Source organism: Balaenoptera musculus, chromosome 7 (genome assembly GCF_009873245.2).
Source record: "Balaenoptera musculus isolate JJ_BM4_2016_0621 chromosome 7, mBalMus1.pri.v3, whole genome shotgun sequence".
Taxonomy (NCBI): domain Eukaryota; kingdom Metazoa; phylum Chordata; class Mammalia; order Artiodactyla; family Balaenopteridae; genus Balaenoptera; species Balaenoptera musculus.
Genome location: NC_045791.1, coordinates 75,359,015 through 75,384,064, shown reverse-complemented (window position 1 = coordinate 75,384,064; position 25,050 = coordinate 75,359,015). Strand labels below are relative to the sequence as shown.

The 25,050-nt window shown below is 38.1% G+C and overlaps 1 protein-coding gene across 5 annotated transcripts in view; it reads left to right on the top strand.

Annotated features, from left to right (window-relative positions):
* Positions 1–748: 748 nt before the first annotated feature.
* SF3B1 (splicing factor 3b subunit 1) overlaps positions 749–25,050 on the top strand; it is a 39,154-nt gene continuing 14,852 nt past the window's right edge. Inside the window, exons 1-9 of one of the 5 annotated variants that reach the window (XM_036858576.1) lie at positions 749–918; positions 13,493–13,659; positions 14,995–15,099; positions 15,478–15,592; positions 17,433–17,512; positions 18,473–18,643; positions 22,561–22,798; positions 23,921–24,133; positions 24,386–24,507. In XM_036858576.1, the coding sequence (XP_036714471.1) occupies positions 891–918; positions 13,493–13,659; positions 14,995–15,099; positions 15,478–15,592; positions 17,433–17,512; positions 18,473–18,643; positions 22,561–22,798; positions 23,921–24,133; positions 24,386–24,507 (1,239 nt within the window). In that variant the 5' untranslated portion in view covers positions 749–890. Of the gene's footprint in view, positions 919–13,492; positions 13,660–14,994; positions 15,100–15,477; positions 17,513–18,472; positions 18,644–22,560; positions 22,799–23,920; positions 24,134–24,385; positions 24,508–25,050 lie in introns of those variants that run through there. The other 4 variants (XM_036858577.1, XR_005020666.1, XR_005020668.1 and 1 more) reach the window with 4 other exon arrangements.

The window sequence follows — 25,050 nt, the reverse complement described above, 5'->3', positions numbered from 1 at the left end:
CCCACCGCTGTATTTTTATCTTTTAAAAATTCCTGATTTAGGAATGACGTTTAGGATTGAGAGAGGCATTTCATTAGTGTTAATGCTGACGATCAGGGCTTTTCTAAGAACTCAAAAAGTTTAAAAAGGCTTTAAAAGACTGGCAGAGTTCCTGCTGTGTAACTTAATAACTGTGTGATATTGCACAATTTATATATACCCCCCCGCCCTAGTTTTTTCCTCTCATTTCTTAAATGGGATTAGCCACAGTTTATCCACTTTATGGGATTTATGGGATTAGCATCAATTTACCCACTTTATGTGAATTTCAATAGTGTTTGGGAACGTATATTGTAGACGAAACTCCTATCCAAATGGTATTTAGAAAGAAAGAAAAATGACCTTGAATTACAGCGCGAGGGTTGAGACTGTTGTAACTGTTTCTGTAACTAAGCACTGCAACGGCTGAGACATGCTAAAGAAAGCTTTTGTCTGGCTCCAGAACGCCGGTCCGGTGAATTTGGAGGAAGGGGATTGAAGGCCTGAGGCTTCTTCCAGCCCTGAAACCGTAATGTTTCTTTCAGTGGCTGTTTTTAACTGCCCTGGTGTACCCCGGTGCAATCCACTTTACTCCAGGTCAGAGTTACTCACTTTAAGGCACTAAGGCTCACCTAGCCCTTTTCTGGTTTACCGGGAAAACCGCCTCCGGGCCCAACCCTGGCTCCTCCCTCCACCCACAATGCACCTCTCTGTTCTATCTAGGTGGCCGCTTTGTCACGTGTCATCGACGGAGCGCGCTCCCGCTTGGCGCTTGCGTGGAGAGCGGCCCCCAGCTGTTTTTCTCCGTGGCAGCGGCGACGAGCGGAAGTTCTTGGGAGCGCCAGTTCCGTCTGTGTGTTCGAGTGGACAAAATGGCGAAGATCGCGAAGACCCACGAAGGTAAGCGGTCTTTCCCTTGTTACGTAGGTTCTCCGCTGCCCAACCTGCTAAGACTTTGCCTTCCTAGGTTTTTGCCTCTTCCTGTGGTTCCTTTTCTGGGGGCCCGAGCCCGCGCTTCGGGGCCCGGGTCGTCTGCTTGGCGCCAGCGGCGCAGGCCACTGCCCCGCGTAATGGCGTCCTACTCGTACACCCCTGACAGGCGCTTTGTTCCGTGTTCGGGGGCTGCTGCTTCAGCGTTGCTTTTTTTCTTTGACCCGGGGGTCTCGTTTAAATGGCTCGCTAAGGAAGATTCCTGGGCAGGGGAGCGGGGAAGAGCGCGTGGGAACAAAGTCTTTCTCGCCTCTCGGAACTGTCGTTGGCATAGTTTGTGCATGGGAGAGTCAGAAAAGCACTGAAATACGGCAGCCGCTTTCCGGGCAGCCTTCAGTCGAGTTTAGTCAAACTGGGGCCCATTACTCTTAACCTTGGTTAATCTTCAGGTCTTCAGGCGTCCAAGATACTTATCTTGGTTTTTTTGTTGTTGTTGTTCGAAATGATTTGGGAATAAAATCTGGTAGTTTTTCCCTCCCTGGATCACTTTTAGTATAATATGGGTCTTTTTCTTCCTCCAAAGAAAGCAGAGGTCTTTTTCTTTCCACCATATTATTGGTGGAAGAGAGAAAGGCACATTAATGGCCAAAGCATTTGAAGTAGTTCGTCGTTTTGTGGAATACAGAGTATGCATTAGGAAAACGTTGGGTATAGGCTGGAGTCCCCCGTCAGGGAGTATCCAGAAATGACAGGAAGTAGGATCACTGTTGAGAAAAGACGAGGCATGGGAAGTTGGAGCTGCATTCCTTGATTTCTGACTTGGAATCTGAAATTTTCATCAAACACGAGCTTCCAAGAGTCACTTTTATTTCACACATCGTATCTAGGTTCCTGGCTCGGGGTTAGTCTGTGAGAGGTAATAAAGACTAAGGCCATCAAGTTTTACAGCCTAGTGGGGAAACAGATATGTATACATCTTCATTCTTGTATGAGGCAAATGAATGCTTAAAAAAAGTGTAAGCAACATGTTCTGGGAACCTGGGTAACGGAGTAATTAATTTATACTTAGGGCTGTTTCATAGAGGAGGTGAGGTGTCCCTGGTCTAAAAGGATCAATCGGTTTTAAATTAGGGGAGGACATTTGAGCCCGAGAGACCATCTTATACCTAGGCAGTGAGTCGTGAAAAATGTGTTTGAGTGGTTGGCTGTAGCAGGAAAAGAGAGTGCAAGGAGGGAAAAAGTAGATGCATCTGGAAATGTTGGTTGGGGCTATTAATAATTGTATCACCCATGGGAACTGAAGTCTAGCTTTCTGCAACTTACGAAACAGGCTAATGAAGTGGCAATAACTTTAATATTTTTATTATTCTTGTTAGGTATTTGGGATTTAAACACTGTTTTAACCCCTAAGTGTTTTTTAGGCATTTCTGTCTTTAGACTATCTCAAACATACTCTTTGCAAAATAATTAGAAAAAGTAAAGATGTTGGCTATTCTTGTTTATTCAGGAGTAGATTATTTATTTGGGGCATTTTGTGGCTTTGATTATTTGTTTATTGGTATCTTTATCATAAGATACTTTTGGATAGGAAAATCAAAGTTATGATTAGTTTTCCTGCGTTTTAGAAACCCAGTTGAAAGTTTTGGTCTACAGAAGATTGCAATTCATTTACCAAAATTGCTCTCTTATTTGGGATTATGCTTCCTATCAATATGAATTAGCTGAGGCCATAAAGAAAGTGTTGGAGCATTCAGTTTCATATCTAAATACCGTCTGTATACAAGATACTGTCCATCACTTAGGAGTATAATACGGTGGGATGAATGTTAGTGATGAATGTTACATAATTTCTTGCTGCTTCCTCATGACATTTTCCTGGTGAACGCTAGTCCTTCAAGGTCCATCTCTGTTTTCACTTGTTAAGCCATCTCTGATAACCTGGAGCAGAATTAGTTTCTTGGTGTTTGTTTTTTGTGCTGCTACTACAGCACTCTATTAATCGTTATTACTTAGAATATTCTATTGTGTTAAGGTTTTCTCTTCCACTTTGAAGTTGTGTACAGAAAGTGTACTTTGGTATCGACAGTACCTCGTGTGTGATGAATGCTGAATACTTTATCAACACTTATTGAGAGATTAATTTATACTGTAAGTATTAAGGGTGTCATAGAAAGGGAACACAAACTTGAACGATTGGGTAGGTTTGGATACATCTGTTTGGCTAAGATAGGTGGGAAGTAGGACTTATATTTTGGGAACCTCCTGAGCTCAGAGGAAGAAATGTTAGGTTAGCATCAGATTAGGGAAGGCTTTGGATGCTAAGCTAGGTTTCACTTTGGCCTTCAGATATCTACAGGATAAGTGCCCTCCTCATTCTCCCAGGTAACAGATTACTTATGTGATTTAGGAAAGTCATTGGTTGCTGAGTGAAGGATGACCTGAAGGGAGTAAGGGCAACTTTTTAGGCTATTGAAGCAGTTGAGAGGAGGTCTTGAATGTGAACCTCACTGGAGCAACTTTTTTTTTTTTTTTTTTTTTTGGCTGTGCTGCTCGGCTTGCGGGATCTTAGTTACCGTACCAGGGGTTTAACACGGGCCACGTCAGTAAAAGTGCCGAGTCCTAACCACTGGACTGCCAGAGAACTCCCTGGAGAAACTTTTTAAAATGTGTAATACCTGTTTAATTTTTGTCTTAGAGTTGTCTATCATGTTGCCTTTTTAAATAAAGATTATATAATCTTTTCATCCTAAATAATGTTGCTGGTAAAAACATCTCTTTGTTGAACATTTTAATTTATTGTTAAAGTAATGGCTGCATCACTACTTTGTAATTGAGTCTTGTGAAGTAAGTAATATTGTATTCAAACTGAAGTAAGTTATTGTTGTACCTTCCAGTGTGGTTCTTTTCACAGACTATTACTTCCATCATTGAACCAAACTGATAACTTTTTTTTTCTTGTTGTCATATTCCTTTCAAATATTTCTGTTAGGATCAAGCCTTAACATCCTCTTTAACCAACCCAATTATTTTTTTATCCTGGGTCAGTGTGGCTTATGCTTTCCAGTGTTGAAATATAAAAAGAGCTGGACTTATCCGAGTCGAATATAATCCCTTTCTGCATGTTAAATTGTGTCAAGTGTATACAGTTATTATTATTATTTTTTTTTTTTTAGAGCAGGTGATATACAAGCTGGCTTTTTATTTTTATTTATTTATTTATTTAAACACTATTTTATTTATTTATGGCTGTGTTGGGTCTTCGTTTCTGTGCGAGGGCTTTCTCTAGTTGTGGCAAGTGGGGGCCACTCTTCATCGCGGTGCGCGGGGCCTCATCATCGCGGCCTCTCCAGACACGCAGGCTCAGTAATTGTGGCTCACGGGCCCAGTTGCTCCGCGGCATGTGGGATCCTCCCAGACCAGGGCTCGAACCCGTGTCCCCTGCATTGGCAGGCAGATTCTCAACCACTGCGCCACCAGGGAAGCCCCGTATACAGTTATTAATGTGCATAATCTTGCCATCCAGCAGTTCTTCAGCTGTTGGTGATTTTGGCCTGTGAGGGAATACACACTTTTCTGTTGGGAAGGAAAATAGATGGATTATCCAAAAATCCCATATATTGGCTTGTTTTGCCACTATCCCTTGAATGGATTTTGGGGGGCATCACAAGGCTGAAAAAGTTTTCTCCCTTAGTCTCTGCTTGCAGAATGGCTTGGAATAATCATTTTGTTACTCTGCATCTTCTGAGATTTTTATTTTCCTGTGTCCAGAATAGTTATTGTTTTGGTTTTGTAGATACTCAGGATGAATGTTGCTAGTCAAAATAAAAAGGAAAAAAAATTGCTTAAAGATTTTGAAATAATTTTTTTCTGTAGAATTAAGAATTTCGTTGATATTAGTTAGGAATTAATTATTTAGGAACTGTTATCTGTAGTGTTTAGTAAAATAATTTACCATTATATTTAGTTGTGCTAGTGGGGTTTTGTTGAAGGAAAGGATTGAGAGTTGGTATACAGAATATACTTTCTATTTTTCTGGATGTCTTTTGGAAGTCTCTTATTTGAGAAATCCTTGCTTCTGATTGGTGGAGATTAGATGTCACTTATGGGCCAGACTGAAAGGTGTCAGTGAGTGATTAACATCCAAAGGCTGTGTCTGTGTAACACGTAATGAACAGTAATTAGAACGTTGCAAATAATACAGATTAAAAATGAGGAATAGGGGCTTCCCTGGTGGCGCAGTGGTTGAGAGTCCGCCTGCCAATGCAGGGGACACGGGTTCGAGCCCTGGTCTGGGAAGATCCCACATGCCGCGGAGCGGCTGGGTCCGTGAGCCACAACTGCTGAGCCTGCGCATCTGGAGCCTGTGCTCCGCAACAAGAGAGGCCGCGATAGTGAGAGGCCCGCGCACCGCGATGAAGAGTGGCCCCCACTTGCCGCAGCTGGAGAAAGCCCTCGCACAGAAACGAAGACCCAACACAGCCATAAATAAATAAATAAAAATTAAAATGGAGATTTCTTTAAAAAAAAAATACAAACTCTTCCCTCTTTCTGTGCTTCCCACCTGCCCCACTCCAGCTCCCAGCTTTCTCACAACTCCAGGACTGGGGGCAGATAACCCAGTACTGGGCCAATCTCCCCTCTTAAAAAAAAAAAAAAAAAAAAAAGAGGAATAAAGATGTATCAAGGAGGAGGAAGTGCTACAAGCTGGACTTAGCAATGTCTGAGACATAGAAGAAAGCAAAGGCACAGAAGGGGAAATCAGTAGAACAGAATTGGTGGGGAGCAGTTAAACAGGTGTATCAGATGTGACCAGTGGTGGTTTATCTCAGAGTTTGATATTTAGGTCTTAGTTTAAAATACAAACAGTAGGTTAGATGTTGCCCATCTTTTAAAAGACCCCTAGTTGCAGCAGTACTGTCTTTTGATGTCAAACTCAATTCCCAGATAAAACATTTGATGTATTTATGTCAGAAAAATGTCTATAATTTTGAATTTTAAGTTATCACGTTTTTTGGATTATAAAAGTAATACAGTAATTTTTAAGTAAATGAAAAATGGAAATCTATTTATTGCATGAATTGAGATTTCAAATGGGCCAGTTCATAAATTTATTCATTAACTCACACTGTTAATTAACTTCTATCTCCTAGGGAAGGGTTTGTTCTCTGATAGTTGAAAATATCCCTAGGATCAGAATTCCTCTCCAAAAAGAGGGGTTTCAATTGAATAATAACATTTTTTGTAGATCATTGGAGCAAATTTACTTTTTAAAATATGTGTATTAACATTTAGAAGATTTTACGTTACCATCATTTGCAAGATCAGTAAAGCTGGAAAAGAAAGAAAATGACAAAAAAAAGAATTGGAACTTTTAAAATTAAAGATATTTCGTAAAAGAACTAAAATCTGTTTATGTGTAGCAGAGGACTCCATTTCAGAGAAGCGAGAGCTTTTATTTTCTGTTGCGTGGGGTCAGAGGGTGTGGTTTCAAAGGGTTAGAAGAAAGAAGAACCAAGAATGAGGAAAAAGGGAGAAACTTAAAACTATGCTTTTAAAAATTTTTAACTTTTTATTGAAAATTGAAAACGTATACAAAAATAGAATTAGTGAAATGAACCCCCACGTTGTGCCCATCATCTAATTATCTAGCTTGAACAGTTGTAAAGGCAAGGCCACTTTTGTTTAATCTCTTCACTGGTCTCTTCCACCTTTCTCATTATTTTGAAGCAAATCCAAGATATATCATTTTATCCATACATTTTTCAGTGTGTATCTCTAAAATGTAAGGACTTTAAAAAATACCATTGTTGGGAGTTCCCTGGTGGTCTAGTGGTTAAAATTCGGTGCTTTCACTGCCATGGCCCAGGTTCAGTCCCTGGTCGGGGAACTGAGATCCTACAAGCTGTGCGGCGTGGCCAAATAAGAAAAAAAATACCATTATTGCACCTAAAATTAATGTAATAAAATATCCATCAGTGTTGGGAATCAAGTTCCAAATAAAGTTCATACATTGTGATTAGTCTTAAATCTTTGTTCCTCCATCTCTTTTTCTTTTTCCTTGCAATTAATTTGTTGCAGTATCTTTGTCCTGTAGAGTTTCCCAGTCTAGAGGGAAAAGAGAAGATGGCAATAAAAACACTCACAACTTTCTCTTAGACTCTCCCACCACTACTGCTGCAGTCAAGGTGTCAGTAGGCCCACAAGCAAGGGAAGCTCCAAGAATATTATTGGGTTTTGAAGTGAGCACAGTTCTGAAATCATACTTCAGGTTTAGGTTGGACTAGCCATGGCAAGGAGATCTAACAAAGGACTTGCAAACTCAGGTGCCCCTCCCACTATAATTTTAATGGCAATGAATATACTCTCAAAATTTTCTAATAAGCTTAACTGCTACCTGAAATAGTTTTGTGTGTGTGTGTGTCTTTGTTTTTTTTTTTTTGGACTCCCAGTGATAGACATGCCTTAAAATAGGAATATCAACTTAAGAAAAACCCCATTTTTGACAGTTTACCCTCAAGGATCCTCCTTTAGTGAGTCTCTTTCAGGCTCTTTGGTAAATACAAGTCTAATACTTAACTAGTACTTTGATTTCTTGTCTAAGGCTTTTTTTTTTTTAACCACTTCCAGACTATACCAATTCCGGGGATTTGAAGGACTACGCATAATTTTAATTTTAGGATTCCAAATCTGCTGTCAAGATAAGGAATCCCTTCTTTCTTTTTAAGTGTTCAGCATTAGTAACAAAGAGTCCTACCATAGAAGTCTCCTTCCCCCTCAGTAGACTTTACTGAAGATGGGGGCAGGGTTGGGTGGAGAACAGAAGTGAAGCTTTCATTCAGATAATCAGATTATTTATTTATTATTATTTTTTTTTAAGAAATTCACGTTCTTTTATTTATTTATTTATGACTGTGTTGAGTCTTCGTTTCTGTGCGAGGGCTTTCTCTAGTTGCGGCAAGTGGGGACCACTCTTCATCGCGGTGCGCGGGCCTCTCACCATCGCGGCCTCTCTTGTTGCGGAGCACAGGCTCCAGACGCACAGGCTCAGTAATTGTGGCTCACGGGCCCAGTTGCTCCGTGGCATGTGGGATCTTCCCAGACCAGGGCTCGAACCCGTGTCCCCTGCATTGGCAGGCAGATTCTCAACCATTGCGCCACCAGGGAAGCCCAATCAGATAATTTAGAAATCCGTATTAGATGTTTCTACCTTCTGTTACCCTTTCTTTAACACTATAAAACTGTGGAATTTTATAATTTCACTTACCCAGCTTTTCTTCATTTTACTTGTTCTCTTAATTTCTCTTCTCCATTTCATTTCTCAAAATTCTTATGTTGTACAGAATAATTCAGTTCTTCTCTGTGCTTAAACTTCCTTAAGTAAACCAAGAGTTTGTGATAAAATGAAACAAATACTTGTTATAAGACCCAGCAATCCTGCTCATAGGTATTTACCCAAGTGGTATTAAAACCTGTGTTCACACAAAAACTTGTACACTGATGTTTACAGTAGCCTCTACAAACTCAAACAACTTGAATGCCCCATAGAGAATGGGTAAACACGCTGTAGTACAACGGAATGCTACTTAGTAATAAAAAAGTACAAACTTGATGTACACAACATGAAGACTGGAATATTTACGGGTTTGGGTGGATTAGAGTGCCAGCTGTTGGCAATCATATGTGTGGCCACTAGGAGGTCCTAGTCTCTGGTGTCTAGCAGACAGTGTTCATTTTTCTTTATTTTCACATATGAATGTCTTGAATTACAGAGATTCTAAATTGGAAAGGGATTAGGTGGGAACAGAAAGAGATTAGCATAAACATTTCCTTCTTTGTTTGCCTCAAGTCTTTTATTTAAATTTTTTTTTTTCTTTTTCTTTGGCTGTGTTGGGTCTTCCTTGCTGTGTGCGGTCTTTCTCTAGTTGCAGCGAGTGGGGGCTACTCTTTGTTGTGGTGCACGGGCTTCTCAGTGCGGTGGCTTCTCTTGTTGCGGAGCACGAGCTCTGGGCACTCGGGCTTCAGTAGTTGTGGCTGGCAGGCTTTAGAGTGCAGGCTCAGTAGTTGTGGCTCACGGGCTTAGTTGCTCCGTGGCACGTGGGGTCTTCCTGGACCAGGGCTCGAACCCCTGTCCCCTGCACTGGCAGGGGGATTCTTAACCACTGTGCCACCAGGGAAGTCCAAGTCTTTTATTTAATATTTTAGACCTCTGGTTATTCTTTTGAATATATTCTACCTCATTTTTTTTTCATACTTGGTAACAAGTCTTATGCGTTCGTTTGCTGTCAGAAATTATCTATTTGATTATTTTTAGTTCGTATTTTAAGAAAGTACAGGAATACCTGCATACCAGTAGCTGTAATTTAGTGTTAGCTTTGAAAGTAAGGAGTTAAAGACAACTTTTTTCTCTTTCCCAGTTTTTTATAAACCCTTGCTGGGGAGAAAAATTAGAAAAATTACTTTTAATGACTTTTACAGATTGAAAGTTATATTTTTATTATGAAATATAGTACAGGGAAGTGTAGGAAAAAATGTTAGGAACATAGTGTAACCCATTGCCCAGCTTTACCAATTCTTAATATTTTGCTGTATTCCACAAATTTTATTTATTTTGGAAACAAAACAAAGTTACCTTATTTATGAATGTATTGATACATTTGTTTGCTCATAAATATTTGATTGTATTATGTTTGGTATTTTGGCACAAGTTTTATTAAGAAATAATTACAGGGTTTTCTAGTTTTTAATTCTGTCACTTGTATAACTGCTGAGTTTTGTGGCATCTATTGTAATTTTGTGGATAACACAATTTTTGTAAATGTGCTGCAGTTTACAATGCAAAACAAAATCCACTAGCTTTTTGGACTTTAATGCATACAGATAAAGATACAGAAATAGGGCTTCCCTGGTGGCGCAGTGGTTGAGAATCTGCCTGCCAATGCAGGGGACACGGGTTCGAGCCCTGGTCTGGGAAGATCCCACATGCCGCGGAGCAACTGGGCCCGTGAGCCACAATTACTGAGCCTGCGCGTCTGGGCCTGTGCTCCGCAACAAGAGAGGCCGCGATGAGAGGCCCGCGCACCGCGATGAAGAGTGGCCCCCGCTTGCCACAACTAGAGAAAGCCCTCCCACAGAAACGAAGACCCAACACAGCCATAAATAAATAAATAAATAAAAAATTAAAAAAAAAAAAAGATACAGAAATAGTAACTGGTTGAACTACATAACCTGTTGAAATTTAGTAATGAACCCCGCCCTCAGAATGTAACTATGAACAGCTGCCTAGCCCCAGGAGACCTTGAGGCAGGTAATTTTGTTGCTAAATTTTGATTCCATAAGTAGCCAGTCACAGTCCATATAGGCTTTATACAAATGCTAATTCAATATTTGTGTACCTTTGTAAGAAAACTGTTGCTAATCAGTAAGGACATAAAATCAGTGGGTAAAATGCAGTAGATGAAAGTAGTTTCTGAATAAATATATTATCCAAATAAAGGATAATAGCTGGTGAAAAATGGAAAAGTTCTTTAGAAGGAAAATCAAACTGTCTGTGATGTGTTGGGGGGGCAGCATGCTGCACAGTGATAGGTGTGATGGGATGCAATTTTCATGAAACAGTGCCCCTTTATGGTTTTTTAGTTGTATATGACCTAGAAGAAAGTATAAAATTGGTGATTTTGGTGAGAGTGGGCTGGGGCTGGAAATGGAGGGATGATGGGCTAGGTATGAGTTTCCTGGGGGGGTTATTAATAATGTGGAAGCCTGGGCTCATACATTGGAGGTTCTGATTTAGTGTGTCTGAGGCTTAGGAGTCTGTCCTTGTATGTAACAGGTGCCCCAGGTGATTTCGATGTAAATGGTCAGTAGACCACACTGATGCTGTAGAGGGGAGATTGCATACTATTTGGCTGGCCTGATTGACCCGTTTATGTTTCTTGCCTGGATCCTGATGGCGGTAGCATTTGTGGTTCTTTAAAAGAACCTGTTTACTTAAAAGTGATTCATGTACCTAGTGGTTGGAAGAAAAAAAAAAAAGCCTCAAACATTGCTGAAATGGAAATGCTCAAAAAAGGAAAAAATGAAGGGTAGATCTCCACTCACCCTTTAGCCAATCTACTAATCCCTGAGAGGTTTCTTTGTATTATACCAGGGGAAAAAGTGTTCCTAGCGGGTGAGGGAAAGGAGCAAATACGGGTTAAAACTTTATGTGTGTGTGTGTGTGTGTGTGTGTGTGTGTATGTATGTAAATACTTAAAACAGAAGCAACAGTAGAGAGAATAAAATGAATCACCCAGCTCAAATGAGAATATTTCTGTTTGTGATTAATCGTGGTGGAGGCCCCTGGCTGCCTGGGCTGCTGTAACAGTTTTGAGGGGAGAAATGCAGGAAAAATGCGTGGTGATGGCGGTGCTGTGACACACTATAAAAATTTTGAGATGTGTTTACAAACTGGGACTGCTAATTTCAGTATTAACCCTATTGCATTATATTGAGTTTCTGAGACTTGCTCCCACAAGCTGTGCCTCAGACTAGACAATGTTATTACCTTTTCTACTTTAAACCACACCCTATCTTGAGGAACTAGAGAAGGTTTTCTCCCTTAGCTGGGGGAGGGTTGGGCATTTGTGCCACTTGGATTTTTTCCTTTTGGTCCTTGCAAACTAGTAAATGAGCATTTAAAAGCTTTTTAAATGACTTAATTCAGTTGAAGGTAATGAGCTAGCACAAGCTAGCACAAATTGAAACATCTGTTTGGCAACAGATCACTGGCAGTAGAAACTCTTTTTCTTTACACATGTATATGTTATTTATATTATTAAAATGAAACATTAATTTGTAATTTAAAGTTATCTGTTGTCTGGAAAGACTTAAAAAAAGGTTGGAAGACTAGTCTGTATTCAGAGGAGACTGAAGAGACATGACAACTAAATGCAATGTGTGGTTCTTGATAGGATCATGGATCAAAGAAGGGACCATCTATGAGGGATATTACTAGGACCATTGGGGAGATATGAAACTGGATTGTATTTTAGATGATGTCATATCTAGGTTTAATTTCTTGAGCATGTTAATACTATTGTGGTTATGTAAGAGAATGTTCTAGATCTGGAAATACATGCTGAAATATTAGGGGTTTTAAATGGTTTAGAAAAGTTGCATGTACACACACATGTATTTGCTTTATGTCTTATGTACATAAACAGTTGAGGAATGTAAGTGAAGAGTATGTGGGTGTTCATTGTACTGCTTTAATTTTTTTCAGTCTTGAAAAATTAAACATTAAAAAAGCAGTTAAGAAGAGTTGATACTTCATTCACCACATTTGCATCTTTTTTTTTTTTTTCTGGCTGCTTTGGGTCTTCATTGCTGTGCATGGGCTTTCTCTAGTTGCGGCGAGCGGGGCCTATTCTTCGTTGCAGTGTGCAGGCTTCTCGTGGGGGTGGCTTCTTTTGTTGCAGCACATGGGCTCTAGGCGTGCGGGCTTCAGCAGTTGAAGCACACGGGCTCAGTAGTTGTGGCTCCCAGGCTCTAGAGCTCAGGCTCAGTAGTCGTGGCTCACGGGCTTAGTTGCTCTGCGGCATGTGGGATCTTTCTGGACCAGGGGTCGAACCTGTGTCCCCTGCATTGCAGGCGGATTCTTAACCACTGCGCCATCAGGGAAGTCAACCATGTGCATCTTCTGAATGTCAGACCTATGGCTAGACACGGTGTTTGGGGAGTGAGACATGGCAAGAGTTAATTCATTCATTGAATGCTTAAGTGTTTCATGCTCATTATGTCCTTCAATCCTTAAAACAAAACTTTATGTTGTAGGAAACTGAGATACATAGGTTAAATAACGTATTAATTATCAGAGAAAGAGCCTTTGAAGGCATACATTTTGAGTCAGACTTAAGCTCAGACTCTTAATCATAAATCTAATGTGATGGTGGTTGCAGCCAAACTGTGTAGGGCTCTGTATTATGTGCTTAAGAATTTAGATTTTATCCTTTATTGTTTTGCTGTTGAAGATGTTTAGGACATCACCTAGGAGCTTGTTAGGAATGCAGAAACTTGGGTCTGATATGATACAGGCCTACTGCATTCTAACAAAATCAGAACCTGTAGATGATCTGTTGCACGTTTAGGTTTGCGAACTACTCTCCGCAGTACTGTTTTTACCTTTCTGGTAGTGTTGAGTTTAAATAATCTTGAGTGTTGTTCTTGGTCCCTTAATCAACATTAACAGTATTATTTTTTCAAGCGAGAAAAGGTTAGAATTCAGCGGTAGTTTAATAAACTTTGGTAACCCATTTTTAAGGTGAGGGTAACTTGTAGTTGCTGAAATAGTAAGCATCTCCTGTGTGCATAAGTATTGTCTATTGGGTGGAGAGGTATTAAATTTATTAAAAATCAATACTTTGTGTAGTTACTCCAACTCCTTATGGAATGATTATTTTGAAGTTTCTGTATTTAGAAGAGTTTTTGATAATACTCAGTAGAAAAATGCATTGTGTTGAGTTCTCTTTGGAAAATGAGATTGAGGATTTTATTAATTTTCTTATAGATATTGAAGCACAGATTCGAGAAATTCAAGGCAAGAAGGCAGCTCTTGATGAAGCTCAAGGAGTGGGCCTTGATTCTACAGGTTATTATGACCAGGAAATTTATGGTGGAAGTGACAGCAGGTTTGCTGGATACGTGACATCTATTGCTGCAACTGAACTTGAAGATGTAAGTTACAAAGTATATAAACAGTCCAAGCATTTTTTTGACGGAGAGCAAGAAATATAAAGGAATCTTCTGTTTTGAGTCATCTGGTTTAATCTGGACAGACATCTTAGAGATTGGGAGATCTTCCTTTGGGAGGATAAAACTGTCAAAAGTGTCCTTCTAAGAAACTTCTGGAAGTGCTCAGTTCTGGATCTTTATGTTAAAACTAGTTTGTTTATCCAGCCAAGCACCTGGAAATCATTAACCATTGTAAAGTAAATCCTTATTGTTACCTACTGAGCTCTGTCTAGAGTAGCCCAGTGAGAAGTGACTTCATTTTAAACAGCCGCCTGTGCTTGTGACTTTTGATTTCTGATTTGTTTCCAAAAAACTTGGTGCTTTTTTTCCCCCCTTGGCATCTTAACATAAGTGGACTGTTTCTTGTTACTCATATTAATGGGCTTTTCATGCCTAATTTAGTTACTCTGAAGGGTGACTGCCTCTCATTTTGAAATACATCTCAAAGTGTTTTCATATATTCCACATAGCTTATATTTTGTCACACCATTTCAAACATCCAAATTTGGTGAAATAGCTGATCATTTTCATGTGGTTCAGTAATCTATGTACATAGATTATGAAACTTGTTATTTTTATGAAATTCAAGCCATATTTAATTTTATGGTTAGAACTTTTTTTTTTTTAAGAAAAATTTTAAAGTTCCAAAGGCAAAATTTCCAGAAGCCGATCAGGCTTATATTTGCATTATCGTACCTTAATGGTAAGAGGCAGTGATGGCTCTGTGTTCTAGAAGCTGAGCAGGAAATTGTCATTTCATTTTTGAGTAAAATTAATGAGGTGTTAAGATCTTCTTGAGATCTATCCATTGTTGCACTTTTTCCTTTAGTAAAATAATAATGTAACATTGTTCTGTTTAAACGTACTATTAGGGAAATAAATACATTTAAAATTAATTACATTTTACTTGTTTCTGTGGTTAAATCATGTTTTTAAAAAAGTTAAAAAAACAAGGAAACTGGAGAGTTCTAAATAAGCTGTTTGTAGTTTTCCAAATTTGAAAACAAATTTCATCATGCCCTCTGTTGAGAAGATGAAATGCTCAGGTTTTTCTAGTCCATACCTACTTTATTTACAGAAAGGATTCCTTGTTTAGTATTTTTAAAAGAGTATATAGAACTAAATTTCTTTATTAGCTTTTTGAGTTGAAAAGAAAACCTAAGTGTTAACAAGTTTCATCACATTGTCTTTTGATTTCATATTGAATCTTTGTGTGTTCTTTCTAGTTTTTAAGTTCTAACATTTTTGTTTGTGGCTTTCTGGGGGCATTTGTTGCAGGATGACGATGACTACTCATCATCTACAAGTTTGCTTGGTCAGAAGAAGCCAGGATATCATGCCCCTGTGGCATTGCTTAATGATATACCACAGTCAACAGAACAGGTGACTTTTTTTTTTTTTTAAGTTAAAACCAGAGTTTATTCAGCTAAAGAAAACTGAACGTCTCAATTCCAATGGAAAGTCACATATTTTAGGAATTGAGTTATTACAATGTTCTGAGGAGAGTTGATTTGGGAGAATTAGAAATAATAGTTTATTTCAAAAAGGTGATCATTTCGTGAAGGATTGAACTATGGAAATTGTCTTATTTCCATATGCCTTATTTTTTAAAACATTAGCATTTATCTGAAAAATGGTACATAATATTAATAGGCATTTATTAAACATTTTTACATGTTTTATAATGTTCTGATTTTTGTTTGTGACATTCTCTTTGGTTATTTAATAAGTGAGTATTAAGTGAGACATACCTTTTTTCAGTATGATCCATTTGCTGAGCACCGACCTCCAAAGATTGCAGATCGGGAAGATGAATACAAAAAGCACAGGCGGACCATGATAATTTCCCCAGAGCGTCTTGATCCTTTTGCAGATGGTAATTCTTTCCCACTTTTCTATAAGTATTCAGAAATTTATTTGTGTTAAGTTGTCTTTAGCCCTTTGATTTTTTTTGGCATGCTTATGAATTTGCTTTTCTTTTTAAAAATCCCCCTTATTATAGATTTGTATAGATTTGGTTGAAGTCACAGATGCCATATTCTTCATCTTTATAATGCCAGTTTTCTTTCCAGGTAGAAGGACAAGAAACTAATGAGCCAATGCCATAGAAACGCAAAGGGTTAAAGGTTTTTCTTTTACTTTTGTTTTGGGTACGCTTTCTTTACTTTGAACAAATGTGTTTTTCTGCTCAAAATACTTTCAAATTATTGAAAGTTTTCATTCCAAGTCTTAGATTTTTAGGATTGTTACTTTTGAGAAACTGTTTCCACATTAGAGCTCCCCTCATATTGCTCTAAATATAGTTTAGTAAATTCACCTACTTTGCTCTAAGCATACTTAAAGTTAAAACAAAAGTATGTATACAAAGACTTTGATATTTTTAATAGTTGGAGTCTGTTTTGCTAATTTTAGTGTGCAAGTCAGCACAAGGGGCATAGTGAGCCTGATGGAAGCTTTCCTCAGGTGAGTGAGTTTCAAGATCAAAGTTAGGTGCCTGTTTTTTAAAATTAGATTCTGCTGCAGGTTTACAAATTAGACTTTCAGCCTGCATGAATTAGTAGGGATATTCTTTTTTTTACTTGCATAATTGTAATTGATTTAAACATGTATGTCAGAATTCACAGGCCCATACTAACTGTCCTTAATTTCTTTCCTACAGCAGTACTGCTATATGCCAGTCCTGTCTGCATTCTTAAGGGTGCAGTTCAACACATCCTCTCTAGATTATGGTGAAAAAGTATTCCAAAGGAAGTCTTATCAGAGATAGTGTCAGAAAGAATGACACTACCAATTGGGCATGATCTTCAGCATAGGAAATGTCTTAGACCTTTATTAGTTTTTCCTAAATTGTGATGCTATACTACTTGTATAGCTAATTATCACATTTCTAAAACATAGTGTGCCTCTGTGAATCTTGTTATATATTGTTTGGGCTTCTTTAAGATATTTTGAAGTTTGAAAAGCAAATACTGAAACTTTAACCAAGAGACTAACACATCTCTTTGTACACCACTTTTTTTCTGTATGCATCATAATAACTGGTAGAAGTAATATATTTCAAGTAATATGTTTCCAGTTGTTATTTATACTTTCTAAGAAAAAAAAATATGTTTCTGGGTCAAGAAAACGTAAAAATCATGAAGCCCTTTTTAGTAACATGACATCAGAATAAGATTAGAGGTATATTTTTAAAAATCAGATTTTCTAAACTATAACTGTTTTAGAACATTGTATGAAGAACTTATCTAGTCATAGTTACTTGTAGTCAGGATTTTAACAGCTTGCAACAGGTAATGTTTTGAATATAAATATCTTTCCAAAGTGTTACTAATGGTAAAGAGATAATTTTCTAGGCTTCTATTCTGCTGCTTGAAGTCAGAACTGCTGATGGAGACAAAGGCACGAAAGTGTACGTATTCCGGATTAGCAACCCAGGAACCCATCACTTCTGAAGACTCTAAACTGTGCTGTCATTTTGTTTTTATATGCATTAAAATATTTGTTTTAAACTGCTGTAGATATGTTTGTGTTCAAACAGGTTAAATTGATCAGCAAACTCAATAAAAAGTAAGATGTGTAATTATTAAAGTTTTCCATCAAAAAATAAATTAAATGATTTTGGAATAATGTAATATTAGAGCAGGGCAGATAAATCAGTTGAACCTAATTATCTTTTATTTATTGTACTCTTGTCCTGTTGCTGTTCTTTTCTGCAGGAGGGAAGACCCCTGATCCTAAAATGAATGCTAGGACTTACATGGATGTAATGCGAGAACAACATTTAACTAAAGAAGAGGTCTGTGAACCTGCTTTTTATTTTAATGGTGTTGAAAGAATGTAAAGAAAGTTGAGATTAAGAGACTTTTATGTTTCCTTTTTATTTGCTGCACAAGTAATATTTTAACATTATTAATAAAAATTAAGTTGAGAAAGAACCTTATTCAAAATTCTAACACCTCCCAAATTAAGCTTTTCATATTTCTATACTATCCTTTTCTAGTACCTGGCCCCTTGGCCACATGTATATGCATATATATCTTACAGTGGATATATCTGGGGGTGGATTGATGGTGTGTGCCTGAAGTCAGCGTGTAAGGGAAAAGTCAAAGAGTAAAATCATTTTTTGAAAAGCCTCTAATTCTTCCATAAAATTTAGTTTTAATATGGGTGGAGAATTCTAACGAATTCTTGCTGGCCTGCAGAGATTGCTGTGTTTTGTTTTAATAGTTAATCTTCATAATTTTATTATAAATATATAATAGATTTGTTTGTTGGATGAATTAAATGTGGTAAATGGAACCCTACTTTAAAATCATAGGCTAAATAAATGTGTATTTGTTGCGACTATATTATACATAATATTTCATAGTTATAACAAAATTTTGAAAATTTCACTTATTATTTTTCTAACTTATTACATAGTCTTAATTACTTATTTATATGAGTTTTATGTTTTTCATTGGAAGCATTTTGGTTCACTACCATTGACTGAAGATTTTACTTCGTTAACTGTATATAAAGCAGTGTGCTCTATGTAATAAATTCTGTATTTGCTCATCTATTGTGCAGAAAGACAGTGTATAAAACTTGAAAATACAGGAAAGAGAGGGAAAATAAGGAATGGGTCTACCAGTAGCATAGAAAGGAGAATGAGTGAAAAATAAAATGGCATTATATGGAAATGGCTCTACTAATGATATAAAAATATATGGAAAATGTTTTAAAGATGCTCACTGTTTATTCAAATATTTTTCAGAGAGAAATTAGGCAACAGCTAGCAGAAAAAGCTAAAGCTGGAGAGCTAAAGGTCGTCAACGGAGCAGCAGCATCCCAGCCCCCCTCAAAACGAAAGCGGCGTTGGGATCAAACAGCTGATCAGACTCCTGGTGCCACTCCAAAAAAGCTGTCAAGTTGGGATCAAGCAGAGGTAATTTCTTTTTATTATTTTTTATTATTACTGTTTTAAATTTATTTTTCTCATGGAATATATTAGTCTGGTTTTGTTGACACAACAAGATAACCAGAGACTGGGTACCTTAAACAGAAGACATTTTCTCACAGTTCTGGATCAAGGTGCCAACAGGGTTAGTGTCTGGTGAGAGCTCTCTTTCTGGCTTGCACACATCTGCCTTCTTGCTGTGTCCTCAGGAGGCCTTTGCACACGTGGAAAGAGCGAGGGAGCTCTGGTGTCTCTTTTCCTATAGGGACACCAGTCCTATCAGATTCATGTCCAACCTTGTGACCTCATTTAGCCTCATTACCTCACTAAAGGCCCAATCTCCAAGTACAGTTACAGTGAGGATAAGGGCTTCGACATGACTTTTGGTGGAGACATAGTTCAGTTCATAACATAAAGGGTAAAGGAGTGTTCCTTTTGGAATATTAGTTATAGATATGTAAGTATGTCACATTATGTGGAGGTTGAGTATAACACAGTGGTCTTCCTCATTTTTTAGATGGATAATTTAAATCTCTGACCACAGGTGTCAGATACATAACGCGACTGCGTTTCCTTCGTCAGTTGATTTTCCTAGAAACTTTTTTTTGGTGGTAAAATGTATATAAAATTTGCCATTTTAAACCATTTTTAAGTGTACAGTTCGGTGGTATTGATGACACAATGTGCGTCAAGCACCACCATGATTTATTTTCAAAACTTTTTCATCACTTCAAGGAAACTCTGTGATCATTAAGCAATAACTCTGTCCCCCTCTCCTTCAGATGAATTGTTTATGCTCTGTGAAACCTTTAGTACCTCCTTAGCTGCTTCCTTTTTAGTTTATGACGTTGCTTTCTATTTCCCTCTCACCCCAAATAAGAACAATTAAAAAGAAAAAAGTATACATATTCCCACTGTGAAATCTACTGGTATGCCTGTATATGTTCTCATCTACTCTGCTTTTCCTTCTCTTGTGATATGAACTGTTGGTACTGGTTGACCATTTAAAGCTAACCCATCTGCTTATGTGCCATTTCCCATCTCTTATTACTCAAGGACTCTCATGTAACATCAGTTTTTTTCTCTGTACTCTAGATTATTATCATCAGCAAACACATTTTACTGATCTTCATCTTTAAAAAAAAAAAAAAAAAGAAGATACCACAAGAAATCTTCTCTTGACCCTTACTTCCCCTTCCAGCTACCATCCCATTTCTTTCTCTTTTTACCACAAAATGCTTTGAATGAGTTGTGTATCTATACTTGTGCTCTGGTGCTTTTGCCTGCACCGCTCCACCAAATCCTCTTTTGTCAAGATGACTTAACCTCCTCGTTGCTAAATCCAAAGATAAGTCTCAACCCTCATATTACGCAGCATATCAGTAGCATTCGACATTCTTTGATACCCTCTTAAACCAAAAAGATTTATTTATTTATTTACTTATTTATTTATTGGCTGCGCCTCATGGCATGTGGGATCTTAGTTCCCCAACCAGGGATTGAACCCACGCCCCCTGCTTTGGAAGCACAGAGTCTTAACCACTGGACCACCAGGGAAGTCCCTTGATACCCTTTTCTTTCCTAGCCTCTGGGCTTCAGTCTTTCTTGATTCTCCTAATACTCACCTCAGTGACTGCTGCTTTTTAGTCTTGTTTGCTGGATCTTCCTCAGCTTCCTTAAATTTGGGGTACTCTAATGCTCAGTCCTCAGATCTCTTTTGCATCTAAACTAACTCCCTAGGATCTCACTCCTGTCTTTACATACTATCTTTATAAGACAAATCCCAAATTTACAAATCCATCCCTACTTCTCTGCTCCTCAGACCTGACACATTTACTTTGATATGTATTTGATAGGCATTTCAGAATCAGTATTTATAATAAAATTGATTTTCTGTACTCACTCCCTCCAGCCTGCTCCCATGTCTGTTGGCTCAAACCAAACCCTTAGAAATCATTTCAGGGTCATCCTGTACTCCTCTTATTCTCTTCCCTGGCATCCTATCCACAGATGCATTTTGTTGGCCCCACCTTTAAATATATTCAGGATCTACCCACTTTTCATGACCCCACCACCCTAGTCTAAGTCACTGTTGACTCTAGCATAGGCTACTGCAGATTTATTTACAAATAAGGAAAAATGTGTCAGGCCATGGCATTGTTTTCCCAAACCCAGAATTGAGCTACACTAAACCTAGCACATAATTTCCAAACAGTTTAGTTTTAGATCTTGAGGACTTCCCATTTGCTTGCTGATATATGAGAGGATTTGGTTCTGTATAATATGTTATTACTAACTTAAATTCCGTGGTTGACATTCAGTGCAAATTTTAAAAACTGACATTCAGTGCAAATTTTAAAAACAGAAAGAGAAACTTGTCCTTCTGGTATCTGTTTAACTGAAATGGAGACCCAAAGAGTTGATGTCTATCTCATAAAAACTATAGAGATTCAGACCATGTTTTCTTTCACGCTTCTCATTTAACACAACTCCATCTTAATTATGACTGTGGGAATTACAGTGGATACTAGGAAGCATTTTTCCTACCTGATAGAGCAGGAAGAGCAGTTGCTAAAAATGAGACTTTTGAACAATTTATGTTCTTTACTCATCTAACTGAGAATTTCTCAACCCTGAGTAATACATAGAATCTTTTTTTTTTTTTTAATACCAGTGCCGGGCCTCACCCCCAGAGGTCTGATTTAATTGGTCTGTATTCATCTGTGGCTTCAGAGACTTCTTTTTTTTTCCTTTTTAAAAAATAAATAATTAATTAATTAATTTTTGGCTGTGTTGGGTCTTCGTTTCTGTGTGAGGGCTTTCTCTAGTTGCGGCAGGCGGGGGCCACTCTTCATCGCGGTGCACGGGCCTCTCACTATCATGGCCTCTCGTTGTGGAGCACAGGCTCCAGACGCGCAGGCTCAGTAGTTGTGGCTTACGGGCCTAGTTGCTCCGCGGCATGTGGGATCTTCCCAGACCAGGGCTCGAACCCGTGTCCCCTGCATTGGCAGGCAGACTCTCAACCACTGCGCCACCAGGGAAGCCCTAGAATCTTTTGAAAGGAAAAAATACTGAGTCTTATTTGCAAACATGGAGCTAAATAGAACTCTTGGGTTGGATAGAGCATCCAACTTTAAAAGAAATATGTAAAAGTATACTACAAAGCTTACAGAATTATTTAAATACAGATTTTGTTTTGCTTCACTAAATTCACCTGCTGTTTTTGATATGATATTGTCTGAACTCTGCAGGTTCTTTTGCTTTCACATTCTGTTTGATTTCCTATATTGCTCACTACTTGTCTCTATTCACTACCATGGAACCTTCGATCATTTAAGTCAACTTCTAATCTTTTTTCACTAATCTTGCCAGCATCAGTTAGAGTAATATTATTATAGATGTGATTAGAAATATAACCTCTTCTCAAGGATTTGAAATTATGTGGCAGTATCTAGTTATAATTTACCTAGGTGATCCAAAACATGCTTAAATTAATTAAACACACACAAAATTGAACAAAAACAGAAATATTCTTAGTGGGAACTCATGAGTCTCTGTCTCTAAGCCCCAGTTTTGAGATGTGCTGATATAATTAAAGCTGAAATTCTTGAGCTCTTGACAGAGAAACCTTAATGTTTTCCCAAAGTTACGGGGCCATTAGTGGCGTAACCAAGATTATTACCCAAAATACATTGTTTTTTAAATTAGGGCTTTTTTCATTGCTCCAAATTAAATAAGTTGTTTTTTGTCATAAACATATTTGCTAGAAAGTAGGTATCTTTTAAGCAGAAGGATAATCTATTCTCTTAATTATGAACTAAAACATTTAATTTTTTTTGTTTGCCTAACAGGTTTTCTAATTCTTATGTGGGTGTATGAAATAAATTTTTTTTTGCTCTGTTAAGACCCCTGGACATACCCCTTCCTTAAGATGGGATGAGACACCAGGTCGTGCAAAAGGAAGTGAGACTCCTGGAGCAACCCCAGGCTCAAAAATATGGGATCCTACACCTAGTCACACACCTGCGGGAGCTGCTACCCCTGGACGAGGCGATACACCAGGCCACGCGACACCAGGTCATGGAGGCGCAACTTCCAGTGCTCGTAAAAACAGATGGGATGAGACCCCCAAAACAGAAAGAGGTACTTCTAGTGGAGTTTGGGTGTGTGTGTGGGTAAAATGTTGATTTGATGAGTGGTGTGTTCATGGCCAAAATCTGTTCTCTCTGGTCCTAGGAAGACATAAATAACCAGATGCTTTCAGGACAGATAAAGAACTGAGCAGATGATATACCTAATTCTTTTCCCTTCTTAAAGATGTTTAAGATTTATTTTAGGAAGAACATTAGGAGAAAGTAGTTTGTAGGCCATAACCTGTTTTTTATTGTAGTATAAATATGTAACATAAAATTTACTATTTTAACCATTATAAGTGTATAATTCAGTGGCATTAAGTATATTCACAGTGTTGTGCAACCATTACCTTTATTCATTTCTAGAACTTTCTCATCATCCCAAACAAAAACTGTACCCATTAAGCAATAACTCTCCATTCTTGCTCCTCCCAGCCTCTGGTTACCTCTCATTTACTTTCTGTCTGTGTAAATTTGCCTAAATATCTTGTTTTTTGTGTAAACTCTCTAAAGCTGTATTTCATTAACTGTTTATGAGATTAGCATTGGGAAGTTAAGATTTAACATTACATCTGCTATATTAAAATTTTATAAAGAATTTTTAATGATAGGGCAGAGTGCTTAACATGTAATGTAGGGAATTCCCTGGTGGTCCAGTGGTTAGGACTTGGTGCTTTCACTGAAGGGGCCCGGGTTCCATCCCTGGTCGGGGAACTAAAACTAAGATCCCACAGGTTGCACGGCGCAGCCCAAAAAAACCCGGAAAAAAATATAATGGATGAGAGAGGCAGTATAGAATGGTGCATGCAGAGTAATCTCACTCCATGGAGAAATGAAAGGTGGCCCAAGATACATGAAGTGGCTGTCTCTGGGTTGTGATGTTGTGGGTGGTTGAAAAAATCCTTTGCTCTGTTTTCCTGTTCCTCGATGGTTACCATTTATTGTTTTAGTAAACCGTGGAAAAGATACAGTCAAGGAGAATAAATATGAAATGAAACACTAAAACTTAAATGTGTCTCCATTTTAGGAATATCCTCTGAAGTTGGTCAGTTTGAGTATGTTAGTTGTCTGAAAATAGTCATTTTTTGACAGTGGTTAAAATTTTAGGCTTATTCACTCTTTTTCTTTAAAGATACTCCTGGACATGGAAGTGGATGGGCTGAGACTCCTCGAACAGATCGAGGTGGAGATTCCATTGGTGAAACACCAACTCCTGGAGCCAGTAAAAGAAAATCACGTTGGGATGAAACACCAGCTAGTCAGATGGGTGGAAGCACTCCTGTTCTGACCCCTGGAAAGACACCAATTGGCACGCCAGCCATGAACATGGCTACCCCTACTCCAGGTAGAAACTTTATCATTGGAAATAATTTTTTCCCCTTGTTAGTATTTTGAATTTTTTCTTTGTGGTTTTTCTGTGTGCCATTAATGCCTATTTTTAGCAAGAATAACAGGATGTAAAAAGTCTTGGTTTGAGTTTATAATGTAAACAATTAAATGTTAGAATTGATTTTAACTATTTTATATCCCAAGGATCTGTGTAATGATAAAAGTCTTGCACTACAGAGATTGTTACAGAAATTTGCTTTTTTGGTAGGTCACATAATGAGTATGACTCCTGAACAGCTTCAGGCTTGGCGGTGGGAGAGAGAAATTGATGAGAGAAATCGCCCGTTGTCTGATGAAGAATTAGATGCTATGTTCCCAGAAGGATATAAGGTAAAAACAGTGAATATGAGTGTGGTGGTTTTTAGGATATGGATTTTTTTTGGCCACGCTGCGTGGCTTGCAGGGTCTGAGTTCACCAACCAGGGATCGAACCCGGGCCCCGGCAGTGAAAGTTCCGAGTCCTAACCACTAGACCACCAGGGAATTCCCTGGATTTTATTTTAAATATTCTTTGAAAATGCTAACTGGTCAAGTTTGCATTGGCCTTGCTCAAATTTACTACTGCCATTTCATTCTTTAGCTGTTTCCAAGTATATTTCGTTTCCAACATTAGATCATGGTTATTTTACTTGGTGTCTCACAAAATCTTGTGTAGTTAGTTCATGGGTTGCCAGTGGACACGAAGAATGTTATGTTCTCTCTTTACCATAGCAACTTGAAGTTCATTTTGAACTCTAAAATCTTCTAGGTACCTGTTACTCAAGGACCTTTTGCGGGTCTAAAAGCGGTCACATAGCTGATGTTATGACAGGGCTGGAACCTAAGTCATTCGATGGCCTTTACAGAGCCTTTTCTGCCAATGCTTATTGCTTT